The following is a 20,069-nucleotide window of genomic DNA, read 5'->3' as shown; positions in this document are numbered from 1 at the left end:
CATACATACTAAACACAAAACAAACATGTTGGGTAAAATAAGAAGAAGGATTTGCTCTGTGTAATGATAACCTGAGCGAATGTTCAAACTATGAATTCTATAAAAGACAAAGATTTTTAATCTTCTCAGAATTGGACTTTTTACAGCATCCACATTCCAGTGTAGAGAAAAATAAAGATAAATTTGAAAAAATCTGTAATCCATTGAGATCTTACAGACACTAAATACAGTCCATATGAGTTAACAGAGCACAGACAATCCAGCTCTGCTGTTGTCTTTTGCATGACCTTGAATTATTGATTTCATCCCCACATTGCTATTCTTTGCTCTATAAAATGGGCAAAATTATACTCATGGCCTCTGCAAGACCTCTGACAGACTATTTTATAGACTAGAGTAAAAAAAGAATAATTTCTGTTATAAATATACTTGCTTTTTAATTTTTCTCATTTTTACTTTCTGCAAATTTGGGGAAAAATTTGGGGATGGGGAAAAAAAGGTGAAGCCAAAAAGTAATTTAGATACTATTTTCTCTTAAGGTTATACGAACAGTGTGAAATCAGCCTTTGATAGCAGACAGCTCAATTAAAGTATTGATTACATGAAATCTGAAAACAAAGAAAACTAAGTGTCTTTTTCTTTTTGTCAGAATTGTTTTCAAATATGAAAAATATCCAGGAGAATTTTCTTTTTGCAGAAAAGAAATTCATATAGTTCAGTAAAAAGACATCATTTTTGCTTCTGCAGAGATCTTCAGGATTTGGCTTACTGAAGCAAAAAGCAGTTTCAGCTTCCTAGACTGACATTTATGAAATGAATGGATATGGACATATTTAGAAGAACTTGTTTTTTTTAAAAATATTATTAAAATATCAGAGAAGAGCTTCCAATAGAAACAATTCTACTTGGTTTGGTAGCTGGTAACTCTCAATTATTTGTGGCTGTTGTATCAAATCTGTACCATACACCCAAAGAAAAAAAAAATCCATTCAAATAGGACTTGCAGACTCCCTTTCAACTGTAATGGGGAAAGCATGCCATCTAGTGGGCTTGGAATAACTATATCTTCCTGGTACCACCAATATATAAAATTTAGAGACAAACTTCTACAAACTTTTGGTAATGACTTCATAAATGTATTTCTTTTTCTCATACACCAAAATGGAAAGCTTTGGGCCAAACTGTAGGAACATAAAATGTGAAGTTATACAGGAATAAATTGCAATTGCTTGATTTCTGGACAAGTTTGAGTTTTTAAAAGTATTTCCAAACTTTACTAGAAAGACACTTAATAGTCATTAACTGCCCTCTGAAATACAGTTTGTATTTAGCGTCAGTTCCCTTCCTCTATCTTTCTTCTCCTAATTAATACTGGCATTGGAACATCAGACCTCTGCATCTTGCCTTCCAGCTTGGAAACTTACCATCTGTCATGTCAGCAGTGGTATTTTTTTAAAGGTAAGAAACTTAGCTAATAAAAAAAAGAGTTTACAGCTGTGAAAGAGGTCCATGAAGGACAAATGGAAATTAAATTAACTTCTATAAGCGACAATCAAAGTTTTTGTGTGAAATCTTTATATGTATTATGGGAAGAAGGAAAACAAAACAAAACAGAAAACAAACTTGAATAAAACTCTCTTACACTCATTCACATCCGTCTTCCAGATGTTGCAGACTTCATATTTGCTAAGATTATGCTCTTACAGCTAATGTATCTTAGTATTACACTGTGCTTTCCACTTTAAATAATTAGCTGTCCATTTGTTAAATGGAATTGTAGAGCTATACCTTTATGTTAAACTATGATGCTACTTTACACATATAAATAAAAATACATTAATTTGATCCAGTAGATTCCAAATTAATTTTTCCTTTTTTATTTTTTCAAGCTACAGAAGCTCAAGCAATTTCATGTAAAGAACTCTTCAACTCTTCATGAGAACTCAAGCACACGTTTAAGTAGATTAGACACTCAACCCTGATAAGAATTGCTGAAATTTAATTTTTCCCTCAAGTAACATGAACAAAACAAGATGAAACTTGTACAAATTGTATTCCTATAAGAAAGTGGCACTCAATTTATTCAGTAAAAAGCAATTTGGAAACAACTGCTTTTAAACAACCTGAGATTCTTACATAAATGTTTTTTAAGCAGCATTCATGTTAGCATCTACTTCCTGATTTACACGCACTTTCATTTCTTTTAGTTTCAAATATTCAAATTTGAATATTTGTGTTTAGAATAACCCTAAGCATTTTTGGAGGGTTTTGGTTCGGTTTGGTTTAGATAAACGAAAATCAAATTCATTAATAAAATTTCTGAAAAAGATAAATTTTAGCTTAAAACTAGAGTACACATTTTCCTCAATTATTAAAAACATGCAGGATAATGGTAACAGTACTAGACAGCAATACATTTATAATAGAGAGTCAAAACAGTAAGGAAAAAGTATAATTGTGAAATATTTTGAGACAGAATTTCAATACTAGCTTTTTTATGGTTTTATTTTTAGCACAATCCACAGCAAAACTGGGCATAACAATTTTAGTCAATAAAATAAAAGAGTATCTTGTGCTTTAACACTCTTTGTCATATCAGCACATCTGTTTAACAGAAAAGAAACTTCTGAGCTATGATATTATGGCTTCCATATTACATTAGATGGTTTTTCATAAATCAAAAATTTTTGAAGAAAATACAAAATTATAAAAATGGATTTCAGTGCAATATGTCAGAGTTTTCTTTGAGTTACGCTGCAGCCATTGAAAACATGATTTTTATGAGGTAACTAATGAATGTTATAAAAGCTTCCTCCACAGCCTGAACTGATATTGCAAATCTGCTCTGGAACTGGAAGAATGTATTTCAGTTTCTCCTCCTTTGCATTCTCCATCCCGAAAGACAGCGTATGTTTACAGCCTTTCATTGCACTAATCGTCCTAGCCAGAAACAAATTTTTCAAGCAGCCACCTGCTTTCTTTTATTTTTCATGTCTATTTTGGGTCTTGCAAACACTTGTGCCACTTTTATGTTTTATAAAAGCATTTTCAGAATCCACAGTTTATTATGACACAGAATATAATTTTAACCCAATGTACTTCTGTGGTTTTGATTGATCCCGTTCTGTAGCTCTGTAAAGTAAATATAGGTTCACTCTGAAAGGACAGTCTGGATAAAAGCAGCAGAAGTGACAACTATAGAAGGAGATGACTGCATTTTGTCAATAAAGCCAATTACAAAGTATTCTCTAGAGAATATGTCTTGCTGCGAGAAGCTACAGAATTCCACGCTGCCCTATGCGTTTAACTAGTCAAGGTAAGCTATTTTATTTATTTTTGCCTTGGTAGATAACCATAAAAGTTTTCTTTAGCATATTAAAGGTACTTCAGAGTAAATTTCAATTTAGTTTCATCTTCTTAATTTTCAGTTTAATTTCAGTTTTGTTTTGTGTTTTGTTGGGATTTTTTTAGCATTTGTAAGAGTGCTAATTTTCTTTAAAGCATTTCATGAAAAACTTTATATTTAAAATAAACAGATTACTCCATAAGTTACCATAGTTTCGGACGTTGACTGAGAATGTGAAGATCGGCTTTGACTGGATGGAGCCTTCCAAAGATTAAGAGAATCATCAAAATCTGTATGAAAAAAAGAATAAAAATCAAAATCAAACAAAAAAGTTTTCTTTTTCATTACTACAAGACCAGCAGAGAGCATAACAAGCTTTTCAAAGGATTGTTTCAGTGAAACAGAAAAGTAGTCAACCACAGTTATCCTTCTGAAGATCTCAGAATGTAAGTTTTCATACATTGTACCTATGAATTCTTATCCAGCATGTCCCTTAAATAAACAGAAATTAAATAAAATAAAATTTTCATCTGCAACATAAAATAGTCTGCGAAAAAGCTACACTTAGCTCAAACTACAGTTGCATAGCTTTTAGTCATCTGCAATAGTTCAGCTTTAGTTTTATTCAAAATGTAATAGTACAAGGGCACTGAAGATACCGGGGTCTCACAGCACAAACACGATGAACAGATGTCCTCATCTTCAAAAACCTTCAAATTTGCATTTTCAGAGAAGCAGTTTCAAGAGAACCCATATTCATAAATATAATGAAGGCAGAATTATTTTGTAAATCTGTTTCAGACAAAAAGTGCCAAAAATTTTATAGCAAAAACCTGTCAATAATAGGTTTTGAGGCGTTCATATATTTAGAAAAGAAAACAACAAAGAATAAAGCACTAGATTACAGAGATTCTGGGTGCAAAACCCACAAAAGTCTAAGTCCTATACATATGTGTCCTGGTTTCGGCTGGAATAGAGTTAGTTTTCTTCCTAGTAGCAGGCATAGTGCTGTGGTTTGGATTTGGGATGAGAAGAATGTTGATAACACACTGATGGTTTAGTTGTTGCTGAGTACTGCTTATGCTAGTCAAGGACTTTTCACCTTCCCATGCTCTGCCAGGTGCACAAGAAGCTGGGAGGGGGCACAACCAGAAGAGTTGATCCAAACTGCCCAAAGGGCTATTCCATACCATATGACGTCATGCCCCGGTATATAAACTGGGGGGGGTTTGGCCGGGGAGCAGTGATCGCTGCTCGGGAACTGTCTGGGTATTTGTTGGTGGGTGGTAAGCAATTGCATTGTGCATCACTTGCTTTGTATATTGTTATTATTATTATCATTATTATATTGTTATTATCATCATTATTATCATTATATTGTTATTATTATCATTACTATTTTACTTTATTTCAATTATTAAACTGTTCTTATCTCAACCCAGGAGTTTTTCTTACTCTTACTCCTCCGATTCTCTCCCCCATGCCATTGGGCTAGGGGGAGTGAGCGAGCAGCTGCGTGGTGCTTAGCTGCTGGCTGGGGCTAAACCACAACAATATGTTAGCTAGTTACTAAACTTAGCTAACTAATCTTATTTTTAACATAATTTTGTGGATACAATTGTTTTATATTCCTGAAAAATGTAAGGAAAATACATGGGGGAAAAAAAGGCCAAAAAAATATTTTCAGAAAGATAAACCAAAGCAAGATTTTCTATTAAGAGATGACAAGGGACCTACTAAAAAGCAGAAAAAGGTCACTATAGATAAACAACACAATTCTGAACATATGAATGAAGGACTTACAAGCCTTTCAAGCACTATAGTTTTAGAGATGGAGTAAAGGAGTAAAGATTGTCTTGTCCTCCCTTTTTTTTGTTTCTTGTTCCTGAAATATAATAGATTATTCATAGAATCATAGAATGGTTAGGGTTGAAAGGGACCTTTAGAGATCATCTAGCCCAACCTCCTTATTTCTTCCCCCTTATTTCAAGGCTCCTGGAAAAACATTTTTGGGAGGTTTGCTTTTCAATGACCTGATACCTCAACTGCTCACCGAAAAGTTCTACAAACCTGAAGTTTGAGTTGCTCTTAGATAGGATATTGCATCAGCTAACAGAACTACCAAGAGGCACAAATAAGAGGACCATGGGAGGAGTGAAATGTGTTGGACTGAAAAATTTACACTTATAGATAAATAAAGCAGCCACCGCAGAATTTGAGGACTTTTATGGCTCAAATTTTCTATACTGCTGAGATATTTCTCTGATAACTCAGTGAGTTAACCAAGAATATTTCTTTTCCTTGGGTCTGTCATAAAGTCATAACTTGGTAGGGAAAATAGCATTCCTCTTCTGTTCGTGCTTCTGTAATATAAGTTTAACAGAAGCAGACCTACAAGAATTGTTTAAAAGTGTAGCCTTAGAAGATGGAAATACAGAAACTTAGGGACACAAAAAAGAAAGAAACAAAAAAGAATGAACTTACTAATTCTCCCTCCCTTGAACAGTTTTTACTAATTGAGCACTCTGAAGAACTTCCTAGCTTTCCAAACTTAAGATCATAATACATATTTGGACAAGAATGTGGGTTCCCACAGTGCATCATAGTAAGACTTAGAAATATTATTCAGAAAATGATTAGTCAATATAAAAGTTAGATCTAAAATACTCCAAGGTTATACAGGTTAGGAAAAAAAAAAAGCCAATCCAATTGAAGTATTAAATTTGATCAGTCTATAAATTAAATTATATCTGAATGTCTTAGAATGCAGCTAACTTCAGCATATTAGAGTCCACTCCTACTCGTGTATCTTTAAAGTTGAACACTTCAAGAAACAAAAGTCTTAGAAACAGTCCATACATTTCTTTTTCCTAAACTTTCATTGTATTGTTCTGTCATAAAATCACAACTATAAGAAGTATTTTACCCCCAATATTTTGCAAGAAAATGTATTGCAGAACCAAATACATGTTTTCCATTTGTAACTTTTTGAAGATCTAAATAACAGCTCAGAGCTTTTTCTGAGATATGTTCAACTGATCTACTTCTTAAATCCTCAGAGCAACATTTTGACTTAACATATTTAAGTTCATGGTTTATATATTTATTTTCAGTTCCATTTTTAGTGAGAATTATTTGAGGTAAGTTACTTAAAACTAGAAGTTATTTAAGTAGGTTTAAAATACTACAAGATTATATCAACATCACTTACCAGTTATACCACCTTTTTCTATGATAAGGTTTTCTTCTTTGGAAGAATTTAAATCAAACATATAACATCCTAGGTAACAGTGTTTCACCATCTGATTCACATGTTCATAGAATTGACAGTGATACAAAAGGGCCTTAAGTGCAGGTTTTCCTGTCTGAGAGAGGCCAGATTCTTCATCATGTACACAGGGACCCTGAAGACATGAAATTCACAAAGATCATTTCTTAAAAGGAATCTTTTACGTAAAATAAAATGTCAAAAACCCCCAAGTTAAGCCTAATACTGTGTATGTGTGTATACACATAGCCGGTTTACAGGCTGTAACTAACAGATTCAAAAAATCAAATGTAGATTTTTATTAAGGCTGAGCTAAATCATAATATATTACAAAAACTGTAATGATTTAGTAAAATGGAAGTAGTTATTTAGCTCCTGAGAAATTTGTTAACAGCTAAGTAGAAAGCCACCAAAAGCTGTAACTGGATGGTTTTAATACAGTGTATGTATCAGGAGACTTTACAATTTTAATTTCTCATTTAATTCTACTTACAGATATCAACTAATGCAAAAGTTTTCTTCAGAAAAAGAGCACAATCATACTAAGATAAATATCCTAAAAAGGTCATCCTGTTCTGACTTATACTGCCATTATACTATATCTACCCACGTCAATCTACTACGATAAAAGGTTTATTTAGAAAAGAAGACATAAAAAGAAAGAAACTCTCTTTGAAGAACGGCTTTCAGTCATTTCTTTTTAAATACTGACTTCAGGGAAAACTTTCTAGGGAAGTGGATTTACACCTGAAAGGAAAGACTTCATAGTCTTATTTCAAATAAACAGTTTGATTTGACTGCCTTTGTTGCAGTTTTTCTCCAGTGTTTTCTATGACAACAGAAGAAAACAAGAAGTGTTATTAAGCTACAACATAACCTGTTTTAGAGTGACCATAAAAATCCGAAGTGTTAGAAAAATTCAAACCAATTACATTCTGCAAGGCAGTTTTAGGAGGCATCTTGCAGTACTTCAAAAAGAAACTAGTTAAAATTATGGAAAGAAAATTTGTCAGTGCTAATTAGAAACTTTCTTTGGCAGTCAGGAGAGAGCAGAGGTAGATCAACTGCAAATGAGTAATTTGAAAAACACTATTTGTCCACAAGAGACTCTAGATTTCCTGCAACCCCTCCATTTACACTGAATACAAGCTTATGTTCCAAGAATACAAAAGAAAACAAAAAACAGATCAAGCCGAAACAGTAAAACTATTTTGTGTTACAGAGTAACTTATAACCAGAGTTTTAGATGGCTATTGCTCATTCGTTTTTGTTTCTGTAATGTATAAACAGACTATTTTCACTATTTGCCTTTTATGCCAATTAATGGAGAATCGCATATGACAAACATTTTGAAGAAGAATGTAGTATTTCATGTAAACTGTTTACAATGAATTATAAAACTCTACTCATACACTGTCAGCAATATATGTAGACTGTATCAACTATAACAAATGCATACTTTGGAAATCTACATTTAGTCAAAATTTTACTATCCAGAACTGTCTTTGCCAGTTTAAAAAGCTATGCCAGGCACTTTATTGTACAACAGGGGCCCTGAAAGTTACTCATCAATTACATTCCTAAAGTGCTCTGACTTCAGCAATCTTCATACAACATGGTATGTTGCAGTCTTAAAATACTTTACACAGGTTGACTTTATTCATGACAAAAAAATCCTAAGCAGATCAACTAGATAACAGCAACACTATGGACATTCTTGTGCAGATACTGGCCTACAAACTCTGTTGACAGCCTTTCCTTTTCCTGCCCTATTTGACTAAGGAATAAAATGATAATGTTCTACTTTGGCTATGGTACATTGTTCCTACTATTCACCCAGATTCACTTACAGCTATCCTTTGAACTTGCCTGCATTAAGGTCAACAGACAAGCTTATTCAGTGCAACGGAAAAAATGTAACTCTGAAATACAGAATTTGATCCTGGTGGTATCTTAGAATTTTAATTGTTGTTTGTATTTTCAACAGTTTCAATTTACCAGTTACCATATCTGTCAGCATGAACACTTATTAAGTGATGATCAATTTCTATTAAATTGCACTTAACAAGAATCACATTGACTCAAAGTTTCTATTAATTGCACTGGAATTCATCCAGAATTCTGCAACTGCATTAAATTTTTGTCACCTCAACATAGTCGCTGAAATGTTTAAGACTAAAAAGCAACTTTTAATAGTTTATATTGACAAGTTACAATGTCTGCCTCTTGTAAATCCCCTGCTATTATGAATTGAAAGAATTACTATTTATATTGTTTATTAATTATATTTTATCAAGAAGACTGAAATAAGAGCCAGACTTGTAAGATTACTTCAGTATCTTCCTTTATGATCAGATGTAAAGGAAAGATAAGACATACTGTAAAATGCATCTCTGCAAGTAATAGCATAATTGATTTTGGGTGCAGCAGAATCATAGATAACTTATCCTAGCAAAATAGGAGCACTATTTTCAGCACTAACTTGATCTTTTATAGAAAGGAACAGATAAAACGGGATATGGTTGCATCTGCAAATTTCTTCAAAAAGAACATACACTGTACCATTGTTCTCATAGATATAATCTCACATACTGGAAGGAGCAAGATGGACAGAAAGAACAGGTATCAAGGCAAGAAAAAGTGAAAAATGGGGAACCAAGATCCAAAGGTCTTTATGTAAAATGAACCAGACTTCCTGAAGGTAACATGAGATGACTGACTCAGGATCAGAACTGGATAAGTTTCCAGGGGTTCTTATCAGTTTGTATAAATACCTGATGAGAGAAAGGGGGTGTTGGTTGGCAGGCAGCTGAACATGAGCCAGCAGTGTGCCCAGGTGGCCAAGAAGGCCAACAGCATCCTGGCTTGTACCAGAAACAGTGTGGCCAGCAGGAGCAGGGAGGTGATTGTCCCCCTGTACTCGGCACTGGTGAGGCCGCACCTGGAATACTGTGTCCAGTTTTGGGCCCCTCAGTGCAAGAAAGACATTGAGGTGCTGGAGTGTGTCCAGAGAAGGGCAACAAAGCTGGTGAAGGGTCTGGAGAACAAGTCTTATGAGGAGCAGCTGAGGGAAGCGGGGTTGTGTAGCCTGGAGAAGAGGAGGCTGAGGGGAGAGCTTATCACTCTACAACTACCTGAAAGGAGTGAAGTGGGTGTTGGTCTCTTCTCCCATGTAACTAGTGATAGGATGAGAGGAAATGGCCCCAAGTTGCATCAGGGGAGGTTTAGGTTGGATATGAGGAAAAATTTCTTCACGGAAAGGGTAGTCAAGCATTGGAACAGGCTGCCCAGAGAGGTGGTGGAGTCACCATACCTGGAGGCGTTCCAAAAACATGTAGACGTGGCACTCTGCGACATGGTTTAGTAGACATGGTGGTGTTGGGTTGACAGTTGGACTGATGACCTTAGAGGTCCTTTCCAACCTTAATGATTCCTAGTTTTTACTTTCATTAAAAAATAATCCAGCCACCAAGCCAGGAAACATGAAATTAATTATTACTCTCCCCTTAACAGGTTTAGTGGTGGACTTGGTAGTGTTAGGTTAATGGTTGGACTGGATGATCTTAAAGGTCTTTCCCAACCTAAATGATCCTATAATTCTATGAAAGTTAAGGGAAACAGACTCTTCTCACAGGTATCCAGTGACAGGACAAGAGGCAATGAGCAAAAATTGAAATACAGGAAATTCTACTTAAACTTAAGAAAAAACTTCTTCCCTGTGAGGGTAGTCCAACATTAGAACAAGCTGCCCAGAAAGTCTGTGGCGTCTCCATTCTTGGAGATACTCAAAACCCAACTGGACACAGTCCAGAGCAACCTGCTCAAGTTCACCCTGCTTTGAACAAGGGGGTATGTTTTTAAGAAGCATTTAAATTGACTTAAGCAAGAAGCTGCTTCATCTTCCTTTGGAAAGGGCTGTTTCTCATGACTTACGTATTTCTTTCAAAACATTTTATAAACATCACATTCTCAGAATTTCTTCTTCCTCATACACCACAAAGTATGTTGCATTCCAAATGTGAGTAAAATAAATGACCAATTTCTACCCTAAAATGTTAATGATACTATGCAAGTTTCCTAGGAGCCCAAAGATACTATATTCATGAAATGCAAATATATACAAACTAACTTTAGTTCTTTTCTTGAGCTTGCTGGAAGTTTGAAAGAAATTTGTTTATTCATATATTTCTCTTTCCAAAATGTCACCTTAGACCTGTAATTTTTAAAGTGTATATGTTACAGGTATACTGACATAAGTTTTTATATCAAATAACACCTCTTTGTGACACTATGACCTTTCTCATCAAACATAATAGTCACTCACTTGCCAAACACAATCTTTCACGTCTTCTGTAGGAATGGGAATCACAAGGAGATTTTGTAGAATAAAAGCAGCCTGAAAAAAATGAAAGCATCAATATTGTGATCTAGCCATCACAGTTCAAAAAAAACCATATCAGATTGAACAGCACAGTGCATGTTATTCCATTGCTTTAGACGTATGTCGAAACACAAAGGATTTTCATGTTCGGGGAGTGAGGGGGGAAGAAAAAATTAGAAGGATATAACCTAAAACCCCTCAAACTTCACCTACAACAGATGTCATTAGGACATGGCACAAGAGAAGGCTGGTAAGAAAAAGACACAAGGAAGAGAAAGAATAGAAATCACAAGGAAACAATTTTTTTTTTTTATAAAATACTTTCATCACTGTTCCAGTACAGTCAATACTGTTGAATGAGCATTATATAACAAGAAGTATTGGAAAAAAAAAAAAACCAAGCAGAAAAACCTGGATAATTGTTTATGACCCTTCACTCTATTCTCATGTATTTTTTTTAAATTATTGTAAAATAATAGGGACAATGTGAGGGATGCATTGGGACACACAGACACATATGGTCCAAATATTTTTCTTTCTAAATACCGGGCGTGTGTGTTTTTCTAATTTATACTACAAATGTTTCACATGTGTATGTGGGTGGACTGAAACTGCTTTTTTCATATTTTGTCAATCTTTTTTCATTAATTTGACTCTTCTGATCCTCCTAAAATGATTTTGAAGTTAAATAAAACAGTGAAGCATGCATTCTCAAAAGCATTTTGCACAAATAAATTAAAAATATTACTTTGGAATATGTAATTAGTTGAGCAACAGAGCTGGGAAGAAACTAACCCACTATTTGTCACAGTTGGTCTTTCTTAGTCATTGGAAAACAAAAAAACCTTACAACTAGAGTTGATAGAAAGGTGCAAGAAAACATGTACACAGTTTAAATATAGTATTATATAGCTCTATGTGCTGCTCTATCAGAGTACAAATTTTCAGTTCTCACAAACCTTAGTGCCTAGGCAAACTATATTACCTCACGTCTGCAATGAAGAGGTATTTACTACAGATCAGGTGATGAGTTCATGCCGAAGTGTTTATAAATGGAACAAAACAGCCATTAAAATCTGGGCTAATTTGTTATGCTTTAGCAACCTATTTGTCTGCATGAGTAAGCCTTAGGAGTTTTTAAGCATTCACTTGTATTGTTTAGATCATTTCTGCTTTTACACTAGTCATCTGTAATTTTTGTTTCTTGAGTAATTCTAAATAAGAACGTAAATATTTATTTTAATTAGGTAGTATTTAACTTATGAAGCAGCAGGTGTTGTGGAGCATCAGAACACAGATATACAGAATTTAAAAAAACAAACAAAAAAAACCCAACCCCACACAAAACTTTTCTCCTTAATGAAAAAAACCTTGACAATCTAAGAAAGCAGAAGGACACAAGAAACATACCTCCCTGCGTACCATGCTACATTCAGATTGGTCCAGAAGGATGTTTATCACCGTTCCCCACAGCCCTCCTGAAATGTTCTGGCAACTTTGTGCTAAAGCAATACATCCTATTTCAAGAGATGTAAGAGCTGATCCTATTCCAAGTGCTGTAAATCTGACCTAGTACATATAAGCACAACACAAAGTGATATTTCTTACAGTAATTAGCAACATATTTTTTAAATTATTAAGTTGTATCAACTGAATCTAGAGCTTAAGGGAATCATTTAAAAAGTAACAACCTCTTTTTCTATATTTCTCTGGCCCTATACTCATAATCACAACTATGTGTATGTAAAACTGACAGGATTAATAAAATAGGTTTTGGAATACTTAAAAATACTAAGATAGTCTTCAATATTCTTCACGTTTTACCACTTAAAAATAGTTCCATTTAGCAAACTCAGAAAATTTAACAGATTTGCATCAAATAAATTTGCTCTAAATTTTTATTTCATGTAAATGTTTCTGCTTTACAGATAAGTAACAGCAATGTCAATGAAAACTGCCCATGAATCATGATTATGAGTGACTAATGAAAGTATAGAAGACAGAAGATGTTGGGAAGGATTTCTCAGATGTTTATATGGAAACATTCTCCCTACTTTATTGTTACTGTTATTTAGGATTGTCCTGGTTTCGGCTGGGATAGAGTTAATTTCTTTCCTAGTAGCAGGCATAGTGCTGTGGTTTGGATTTAGGATGAGAAGAATGTTGATAACACGCTGATGGTTTAGTTGTTGCTGAGTACTGCTTATGCTAGTCAAGGACTTTTCAGCTTCCCATGCTCTGCCAGGTGCACAAGAAACTGGGAGGGGGCACAGCCAGGACAGCTGACCCAAACTGACCAAAGGGCTATTCCATACCATATGATGTCATGCTCAGTATATAAACTGGGGGGAGTTGGGCGGGGGGCAGCAATCACTGCTCAGGAACTGTCTGGGTATCGGTCGGTGGGTGGTGAGCAATTGCATTGTGCATCACTTGCTTTGTACATTGTTATTACTGTTATTATTATATTGTTATTATTACTACTACTATTTTACTTTATTTTATTTCAATTATGAAACTGTTCTTATCTCAACCCAGGAGCGTTTCTCACTCTCACACCGGGGCAGGGGGAGTAAGTGAGCAGCTGTGTGGTGCTTAGTTGCTGGCAGGGGTTAAACCACAACAAGGATATAGTCAGTAACATTTCAAATAATGCAAAACGGTAGTTTCAATATTAAATAAATTAATGAAACAACAATTTTGCAAACACCTAAGGGTCAAAATAAGATGTCAACTTAACATTGTATTAACCAACCTCAGGGTCTCTATCTACCCATAAAGGAACCAGCCATGCCAGACCTAGCTGAGAATGAACTTGTTCTTCACTGTTATCATAAGGCAAAGACCACAGAGATATCCAGTCCTGATTAGAAAACAGAAAATAAATTAAGAAATTATTTTATAAATCTTTCAATGCCATGCCAGTCTACCAACAGCCTGAGCTACCAATTACATACTAAAACACTTTAAATGCACACATTGATATTCCAGGAAAAAGATTTTGGTTCTGCCTCTATAAACATGTATTTAACCTGCTGACTTCACCTAATGAATAAAATTAAATTTGTGTAGACTTCTTCACAGAATTTGGACAGTGCTAAAAGGTGGTGCTAAAAAGAGATTAACTATTTTACTTGAAACACTGGGATAATTATTTCCATTCAAAATTTACTCTTTACATTTTTTATTTTTGCTTATTATTATAATCTGTCTTTCTCTATTATACATGTGCAGAAAACTACCAAATAAGAACATGCGATTATTTCTTTGATAATTCATTCTTTTTCTTCTTGCATTTGCCATGTGATGAAATAAAGTCACACAGACTACCACATACAACTTAGCTGCAGATTCCATGAAATCATACTTGACTTTGCAAGTTAATTTCTTCAGCTCATGTTAAAACCAAAACCATACCTGCAAAACGCTCCATTTAATGCATTGTTTGTGCAGTGCCATGGTTAAGTGCATAATGAATCATGACACCTAAAATTTTATGTATGTGTCTTCTGACCATGTCAGTCCTGTATATTTTTACACAGTAGATAACCGATGTTTCATTTGGACCAGCGTATTTTGCATGGATTTTCTCAATACACACAATATTAATTACAAAAAGGACAGTATTTTACACTCTTTGAATTTGGGAAGGGAGGGCATTAAAATACAAAATGAAATACCAAGCACAAGTCAGCAAAGCATGACCAGTGAAATGATACCACAGCAAACAAACAAAGCACTGCAGCAATTCTAGTACACCCTAAGTATATGGTCTATTTCTTATGTACTCCTACAAACATCTCTAAGTAGCTTCTGTCCACCAGTATGAGCTAAAGGATCTTATGTCTGGCTTAACAAGGTGGTTCTTTTAATAACAAAGAACCATAATGGTTCATAATACTGCTAATGAGCTAGAAAAGAATTTGTTTTAACTAGTTCTAATTTCAAGTCATTAGACTGTTCATTTGAAGTTAGCATTAATTTTTTTTTTAAATCACAGTTATCCAGTGTGTGTATATATACCTCTTGTATAACACTGCTTGCACAGAGGAAGAAGGCTAAATTTGTATTTCTCTTTCCATAAGATCTGACACCAAATCACATGATTGTAAACAACAGCCAGGATTTAAAATGTCTTTAAGAATACAAGTTCTTGGTACACTCTAGACAGTAACACAGTTGTACACACAGATTATGATTTATAGCCACAAAAAATGCCACCTGTCATATGCTACTATACATATTATTCTACAAGTCTGACATAAAAAAAATAATCTGTTCAAGTCCACTCCTTCACCCATGCATTTATGATCTAATTCTTTAGAGGCTGCAGGCTTTCTGCAGTGTACTTAATACTCTGTCCCCCTGCAATTTTAATAAACTTTGTCAGCACTTAATATCTTAAAGAAGGAGTACAGAACTTAAGAAATAGACATCTGGAATTTAGAGAAGCAGGTATACTGCTATTTCTAGTTACATGCGGACTTGATCATATTAAAAAGTTTTCACTTGTGGCTATCAGATACTAACAAGAGTGCATGTTAATTCTCAAAAATTATTATACTAAATTGTTGAATTTGTTTTAACTGCTTCAGGGTGAAGGCCTTTTCTAAACTCTCAAAAATTTAGCTCTCAAAATATGCACATGGACACGAGCACAAATATAAGTTTTGCTAATAGTAATGATAAAGTAATGATAGCTCCTTTTACCAGTTAGACAACTATTCTTTCATGTATATATATGTTCTTTCATGTATACATTTATATGCACATATTTCTATATTATAGAATCATTTGGGTTGGGAGGGACCTTTAAAGGTCATCTAGTCCAATCCCCCTGAAATGAGCAGGGACATCTTCAACGAGATCAGGTTGCTCAGAGCCCCATTCAACCTGACCTTAAATGTTGCCAGGGATGGGGCCTCTACCACCTCTCTGGGCAACCTGTCCCAGTGTTTCATCACCCTCCTTGTAAAAAATTTCTTCCTTCTATCTAGTCTGAACGTACCCTCTTTTAGTTTAAAACCGTTACCTCTTGTCCTATCGTAAGAGGCCCTGCTAAAATGCTTGTCCTCATCTTTCTTATAAGCCCCCTTTAAGTACTGAAAGGCTGCAATCAGGTGTCCCTGAAGCCTTCTCTTCTCCAGGCTGAACAACCCCAACTCTCTCAGCCTTTCTTTATAGGAGAGGTGCTCCATTCCTCTGATCATTTTTGTGGCCCTCCTCTGGACCCACTACCACAGGACCCCAGAGCTGGACGCAGTACTCCAGGTGGGGTCTCACCAAAGCAGAATCACCTCCCTCGACCTGCTGGCCATGCTTCTTTTGATGCAGCCCAGGATTCTGTTGGCTTTCTGGGCTGAAGCGCACATTGCCAGCTCATGTCCAGCTTTTCATCCACCAGTATCCCAAGTCCTTCTCCACAGGGCTGCTCTCAATCCCCTCATCCCCCAGCCTGTATTGATACCAGGGGCTGCTCTGACCCAGGTGCAGGACCTTGTACTTGGCCTTGTTGAACTTCACGAGATTCACATGGGCTCACTTATCGAGTTTGTCCAGGTCCTTCTGAATGGCTTCCCAGCCCTCAGGTGTGTCAACTGCACCCCTCAGCTTGGCGCCATCTGCAAACTTGCTGAGGGTGCACTTGATCCCACTGTCTATGTCATTGATGAAGATATTGAACAGCGGTGGTCCCAATATGGACCCCTGAGGGACACCACTTGTCACTGATCTCCACCTGGACATTGAGCTGTTGACCACTACCCTCCGGATATGACCATCCAACCAATTCCTCATCCACTGAACAGACCATCCATAAAATCCATATCTCTCCAATTTAGAGAGAAGGATGTTGTGTGGGACCATGTCAAAGGCCTTACAGAAGTCCAGATAGATGACATCCATAGCTCTTCCCTATATACACGCAGATGTAAAGGAATACATATATGTATGTGTAAACTTATGTTAGAAAGCCTGTTATCTGTACAAGGCTGAAGAAATAATCGTTATAAATCCTTAAATTTACTCATCCTACATAAAATCCTGATTTCTCCATTTTTACAAGAAGAAAATTATACCTTATTCTGAAAGAAGGCTTTTCTAAATCCACAGAATTATTTGCAGAATAATTTCAGCATGGCTAGAACTGAATATTCAGCTTTCTTGTATACTATACTCTATCCTATTTGTTTATCTAACATTATACACCAAATGAGATTACCAGATTTTTTTTTTATTTTTACTGTCTTTTGCCATATAAGACATCTTCCCCCACCACATACGAAAATCTTTCATTTAACTTTAGCATTTAAAATATATCTGTGTATAGCCCTCACAAATGACAATATAAGGACAACTGTAATGCACTCACCGTATCCTTGGCTTGAGCCATCATTTCATGAGATAAGTGAAGCAAGCAAAGAACTGTGCTTTTCGTAACACCTTTTCCCATGAAGGACATAGCGTTTCCTCCCCATTCAACATAAAATGATGAGATGACCTAGGAGTGGGGGTACAATGTCATGGTAGCTTTTCTGTAAGCAGTATACAAGTCGAGTGCAAACTGTCTTACACACTACTAAATTATAATTTAAACTCAAGAAAAGATGGCAGATTTTTAGCTGAATTTTAAGAACTTATTTATTTATGAGTCATTTGGTCATGTGATGGCTTCCTGTATGGTTAAACTTCTTAAGATCACTGGTTTTTATTTGCTTCTTCAAATGAAGAATGCAGTCGAGCTTAATAATAAGCACAGTATTGAACAGAAACCTGAAAGTTTGGTTTTGATGGAAACAGTCCAGTTATTGTACCCAGTTTTTTATGCTATGTTTGGAATTAAAAATATAATTTCTTTTCAAAATTTTGTGTTCAAGAAAAAGGGTCATTTATATCTTTTATTGTGATTTGAATTGGAATAAATATATCAGCTTTCTATATCAAATTCTAATGAACAGAAATAAAGGTCACTGGATCATAGCATAAAATAAACTCTCTGACCAAATATCTTACCATACATGTTAAAATAAAAAGCATGCTGCTTTGAACAAAACATGCCCCAAAATATTTTTTAATAAATTATAATCTTAAGACTTACACTTTTAGATGTATTTTTCTCCCCAAAGCATGGTGATTTAAACATCTCCATTTTTGCTGTTGTTCTTTCTTTCAGTGTCCCACTCTACAGGAATTCTTTCAAACCCACTTTCTCCCCTCCCCCCAAAAAGAAATCTGTATTTACTTTCATATTTAGGCCAAGTAAAACTGCATAATTCTTCTGCACATAAAGCTTATACACTAGTAGTTGATTTCATTCCATAATATTTATTATGATTTTGTCCAGTAATAATCGTTCTTTTGCATGACAAAATCTATAACCTTGGTGCCATTTTTAGTCTAGACTTCAAACTGCAGAAGTTGTGTAATCAAATAGTTCTAAAATATTTATTTCTACTCAAGAAATCTTGGCAAGTTAAGCCTTAACCCTGAAGCACTGTATCTTTTTTTTCAACACACACATGATTATCATCTGTATACAAACTTTCCAGTCACTTATCTGGTTGCTATTCATATCATTCAGAATTGCAAAAGAATTAAAACTACTTTAAAACTTTTTCAAGCCTCTACCAATGCAACAAATAGATTTTAGTATTTGAAACTAAAAAGAAAACTTCTAAATGTACACCTTACTGAATATCTGTAAAACAATCAGAAAGCCAGACCTACGCTTGTCCTACAGTTTTAAGAAGACTGGAGTTTTCAAAAGATGTAATATTAGAGGCAAAAACTAGTTGTCTATCACATCCATGGACTTAGCAAACAAATAAGAACACTGAAAAAGAGAATAAAATTTTGGCTTCCCAACAACTGCAATATCTTGAATTACATCTTTTCTGCTTTCTCTGTGTTAATAACCTGCCTAACAAGTTACCGTTCCCCCAGACCACCTTTCACACAGGGATTTTGCGTGTGGGAGAGTATCTTGTATTCTTCCTTTTAGCATTTCAGTTATTAAAAAAAAAAAAAAGCAAAAAACCCCTCTTTTTCATCTTGCTTAAGCTACAGTCACTTTATATTAACTCTTAAATAGGGGAAGAAGGCACACACAATACAACCAATCTTCATAAGTACCAATACACATCATTCAATCCAGTCTCCATATTTTTTTGCTATTTACTTAGCAGAAAAAAAAGCATCTTTCCCACACCTATTCCTAGTGATGATATTCACTAAAAGTACACCCTAAAAATTATAATGTCATTAGTTACACAGTTCTTTACGAACATTTCAACCCAAAAGCTAAGTTATAACACAAGCTACTTACCTCAAGAAGACCTGTTAAATATTTCTTACAAATTGTGACAGGTTCAACTGCAGCAGAATAGGTACTCCAGTCTGGAACTGCAGTAACATGAACCATTCCTCGTAATGTTCTCTCCAGTGAAGGAAGTCCGTAAAAATGCGGTGCATCTGTTAGCCTTAAGCATTGTAGCAGCTTCAGAGCGAGCTCAGTTCTGAAAGACCCAGTAAGTTCCAAGCCCTCTCTGGTTTAATTGTAAAAAAAACAAACAAACAAACAAACAAAAACCAAACAAACAAAAAAAAAACTATCAACATGAAGCTATTATAATGAATCATTTTACAAGAGGTCAATGCCTCATTCTTCTTACTGTTAGTCTATGAGTCTCATCATCTCAAGAAGTTACTATTGCCTTTATGCAAGAATAACATGGAATTAAATTTGACATTTCTAGCTTCACCCAGGTTCTGAAAGCATAATATTGCATCTGATTATAGCAGGGCTGCTTAACCAAAAAAGGACAAATGAGATATAACTCTAATTATTAAGGAACATATTAAATAAAGAGTGAGAGATTGAAGACGATGGATAACATAATGAGAAGAGCTGCAAAGCTTAGTACGTACGCTTATGTTTGTTCTGGTTCAAGAGACAAGTTTAAAAATATTTCCTGCAAAATACCATCAATCTAGAATTCAGGCAGACAGAAAATATAGGAGTGCGAGATATAACTAGCAGGGATTTCTATAATTCTCCCTTTTCCAGCTGTGAAAAT

The 20,069-nt window shown here is 35.0% G+C and overlaps 1 protein-coding gene across 3 annotated transcripts in view; it reads right to left on the bottom strand.

The window, feature by feature from the left end:
* The window catches only part of RTTN (rotatin), a 93,080-nt gene that overhangs the window by 29,246 nt on the left and 43,765 nt on the right, over positions 1-20,069 (bottom strand). For all 3 annotated transcript variants that reach the window (XM_075705293.1, XM_075705295.1, XM_075705296.1), the window contains 7 exons: positions 19,319-19,538; positions 17,366-17,494; positions 13,751-13,858; positions 12,406-12,564; positions 10,939-11,010; positions 6,558-6,750; positions 3,554-3,636 (listed from right to left, as the gene is read on the bottom strand). In XM_075705293.1, coding sequence (XP_075561408.1) covers positions 3,554-3,636; positions 6,558-6,750; positions 10,939-11,010; positions 12,406-12,564; positions 13,751-13,858; positions 17,366-17,494; positions 19,319-19,538 — 964 coding nt within the window. The remainder of the gene's footprint in view (positions 1-3,553; positions 3,637-6,557; positions 6,751-10,938; positions 11,011-12,405; positions 12,565-13,750; positions 13,859-17,365; positions 17,495-19,318; positions 19,539-20,069) is intronic.

The sequence above is a fragment of the Pelecanus crispus genome, chromosome 2 (genome assembly GCF_030463565.1).
Source record: "Pelecanus crispus isolate bPelCri1 chromosome 2, bPelCri1.pri, whole genome shotgun sequence".
NCBI classification, from domain to species: Eukaryota; Metazoa; Chordata; class Aves; order Pelecaniformes; family Pelecanidae; genus Pelecanus; species Pelecanus crispus.
This window is presented reverse-complemented; position numbering and strand designations above follow the sequence as displayed.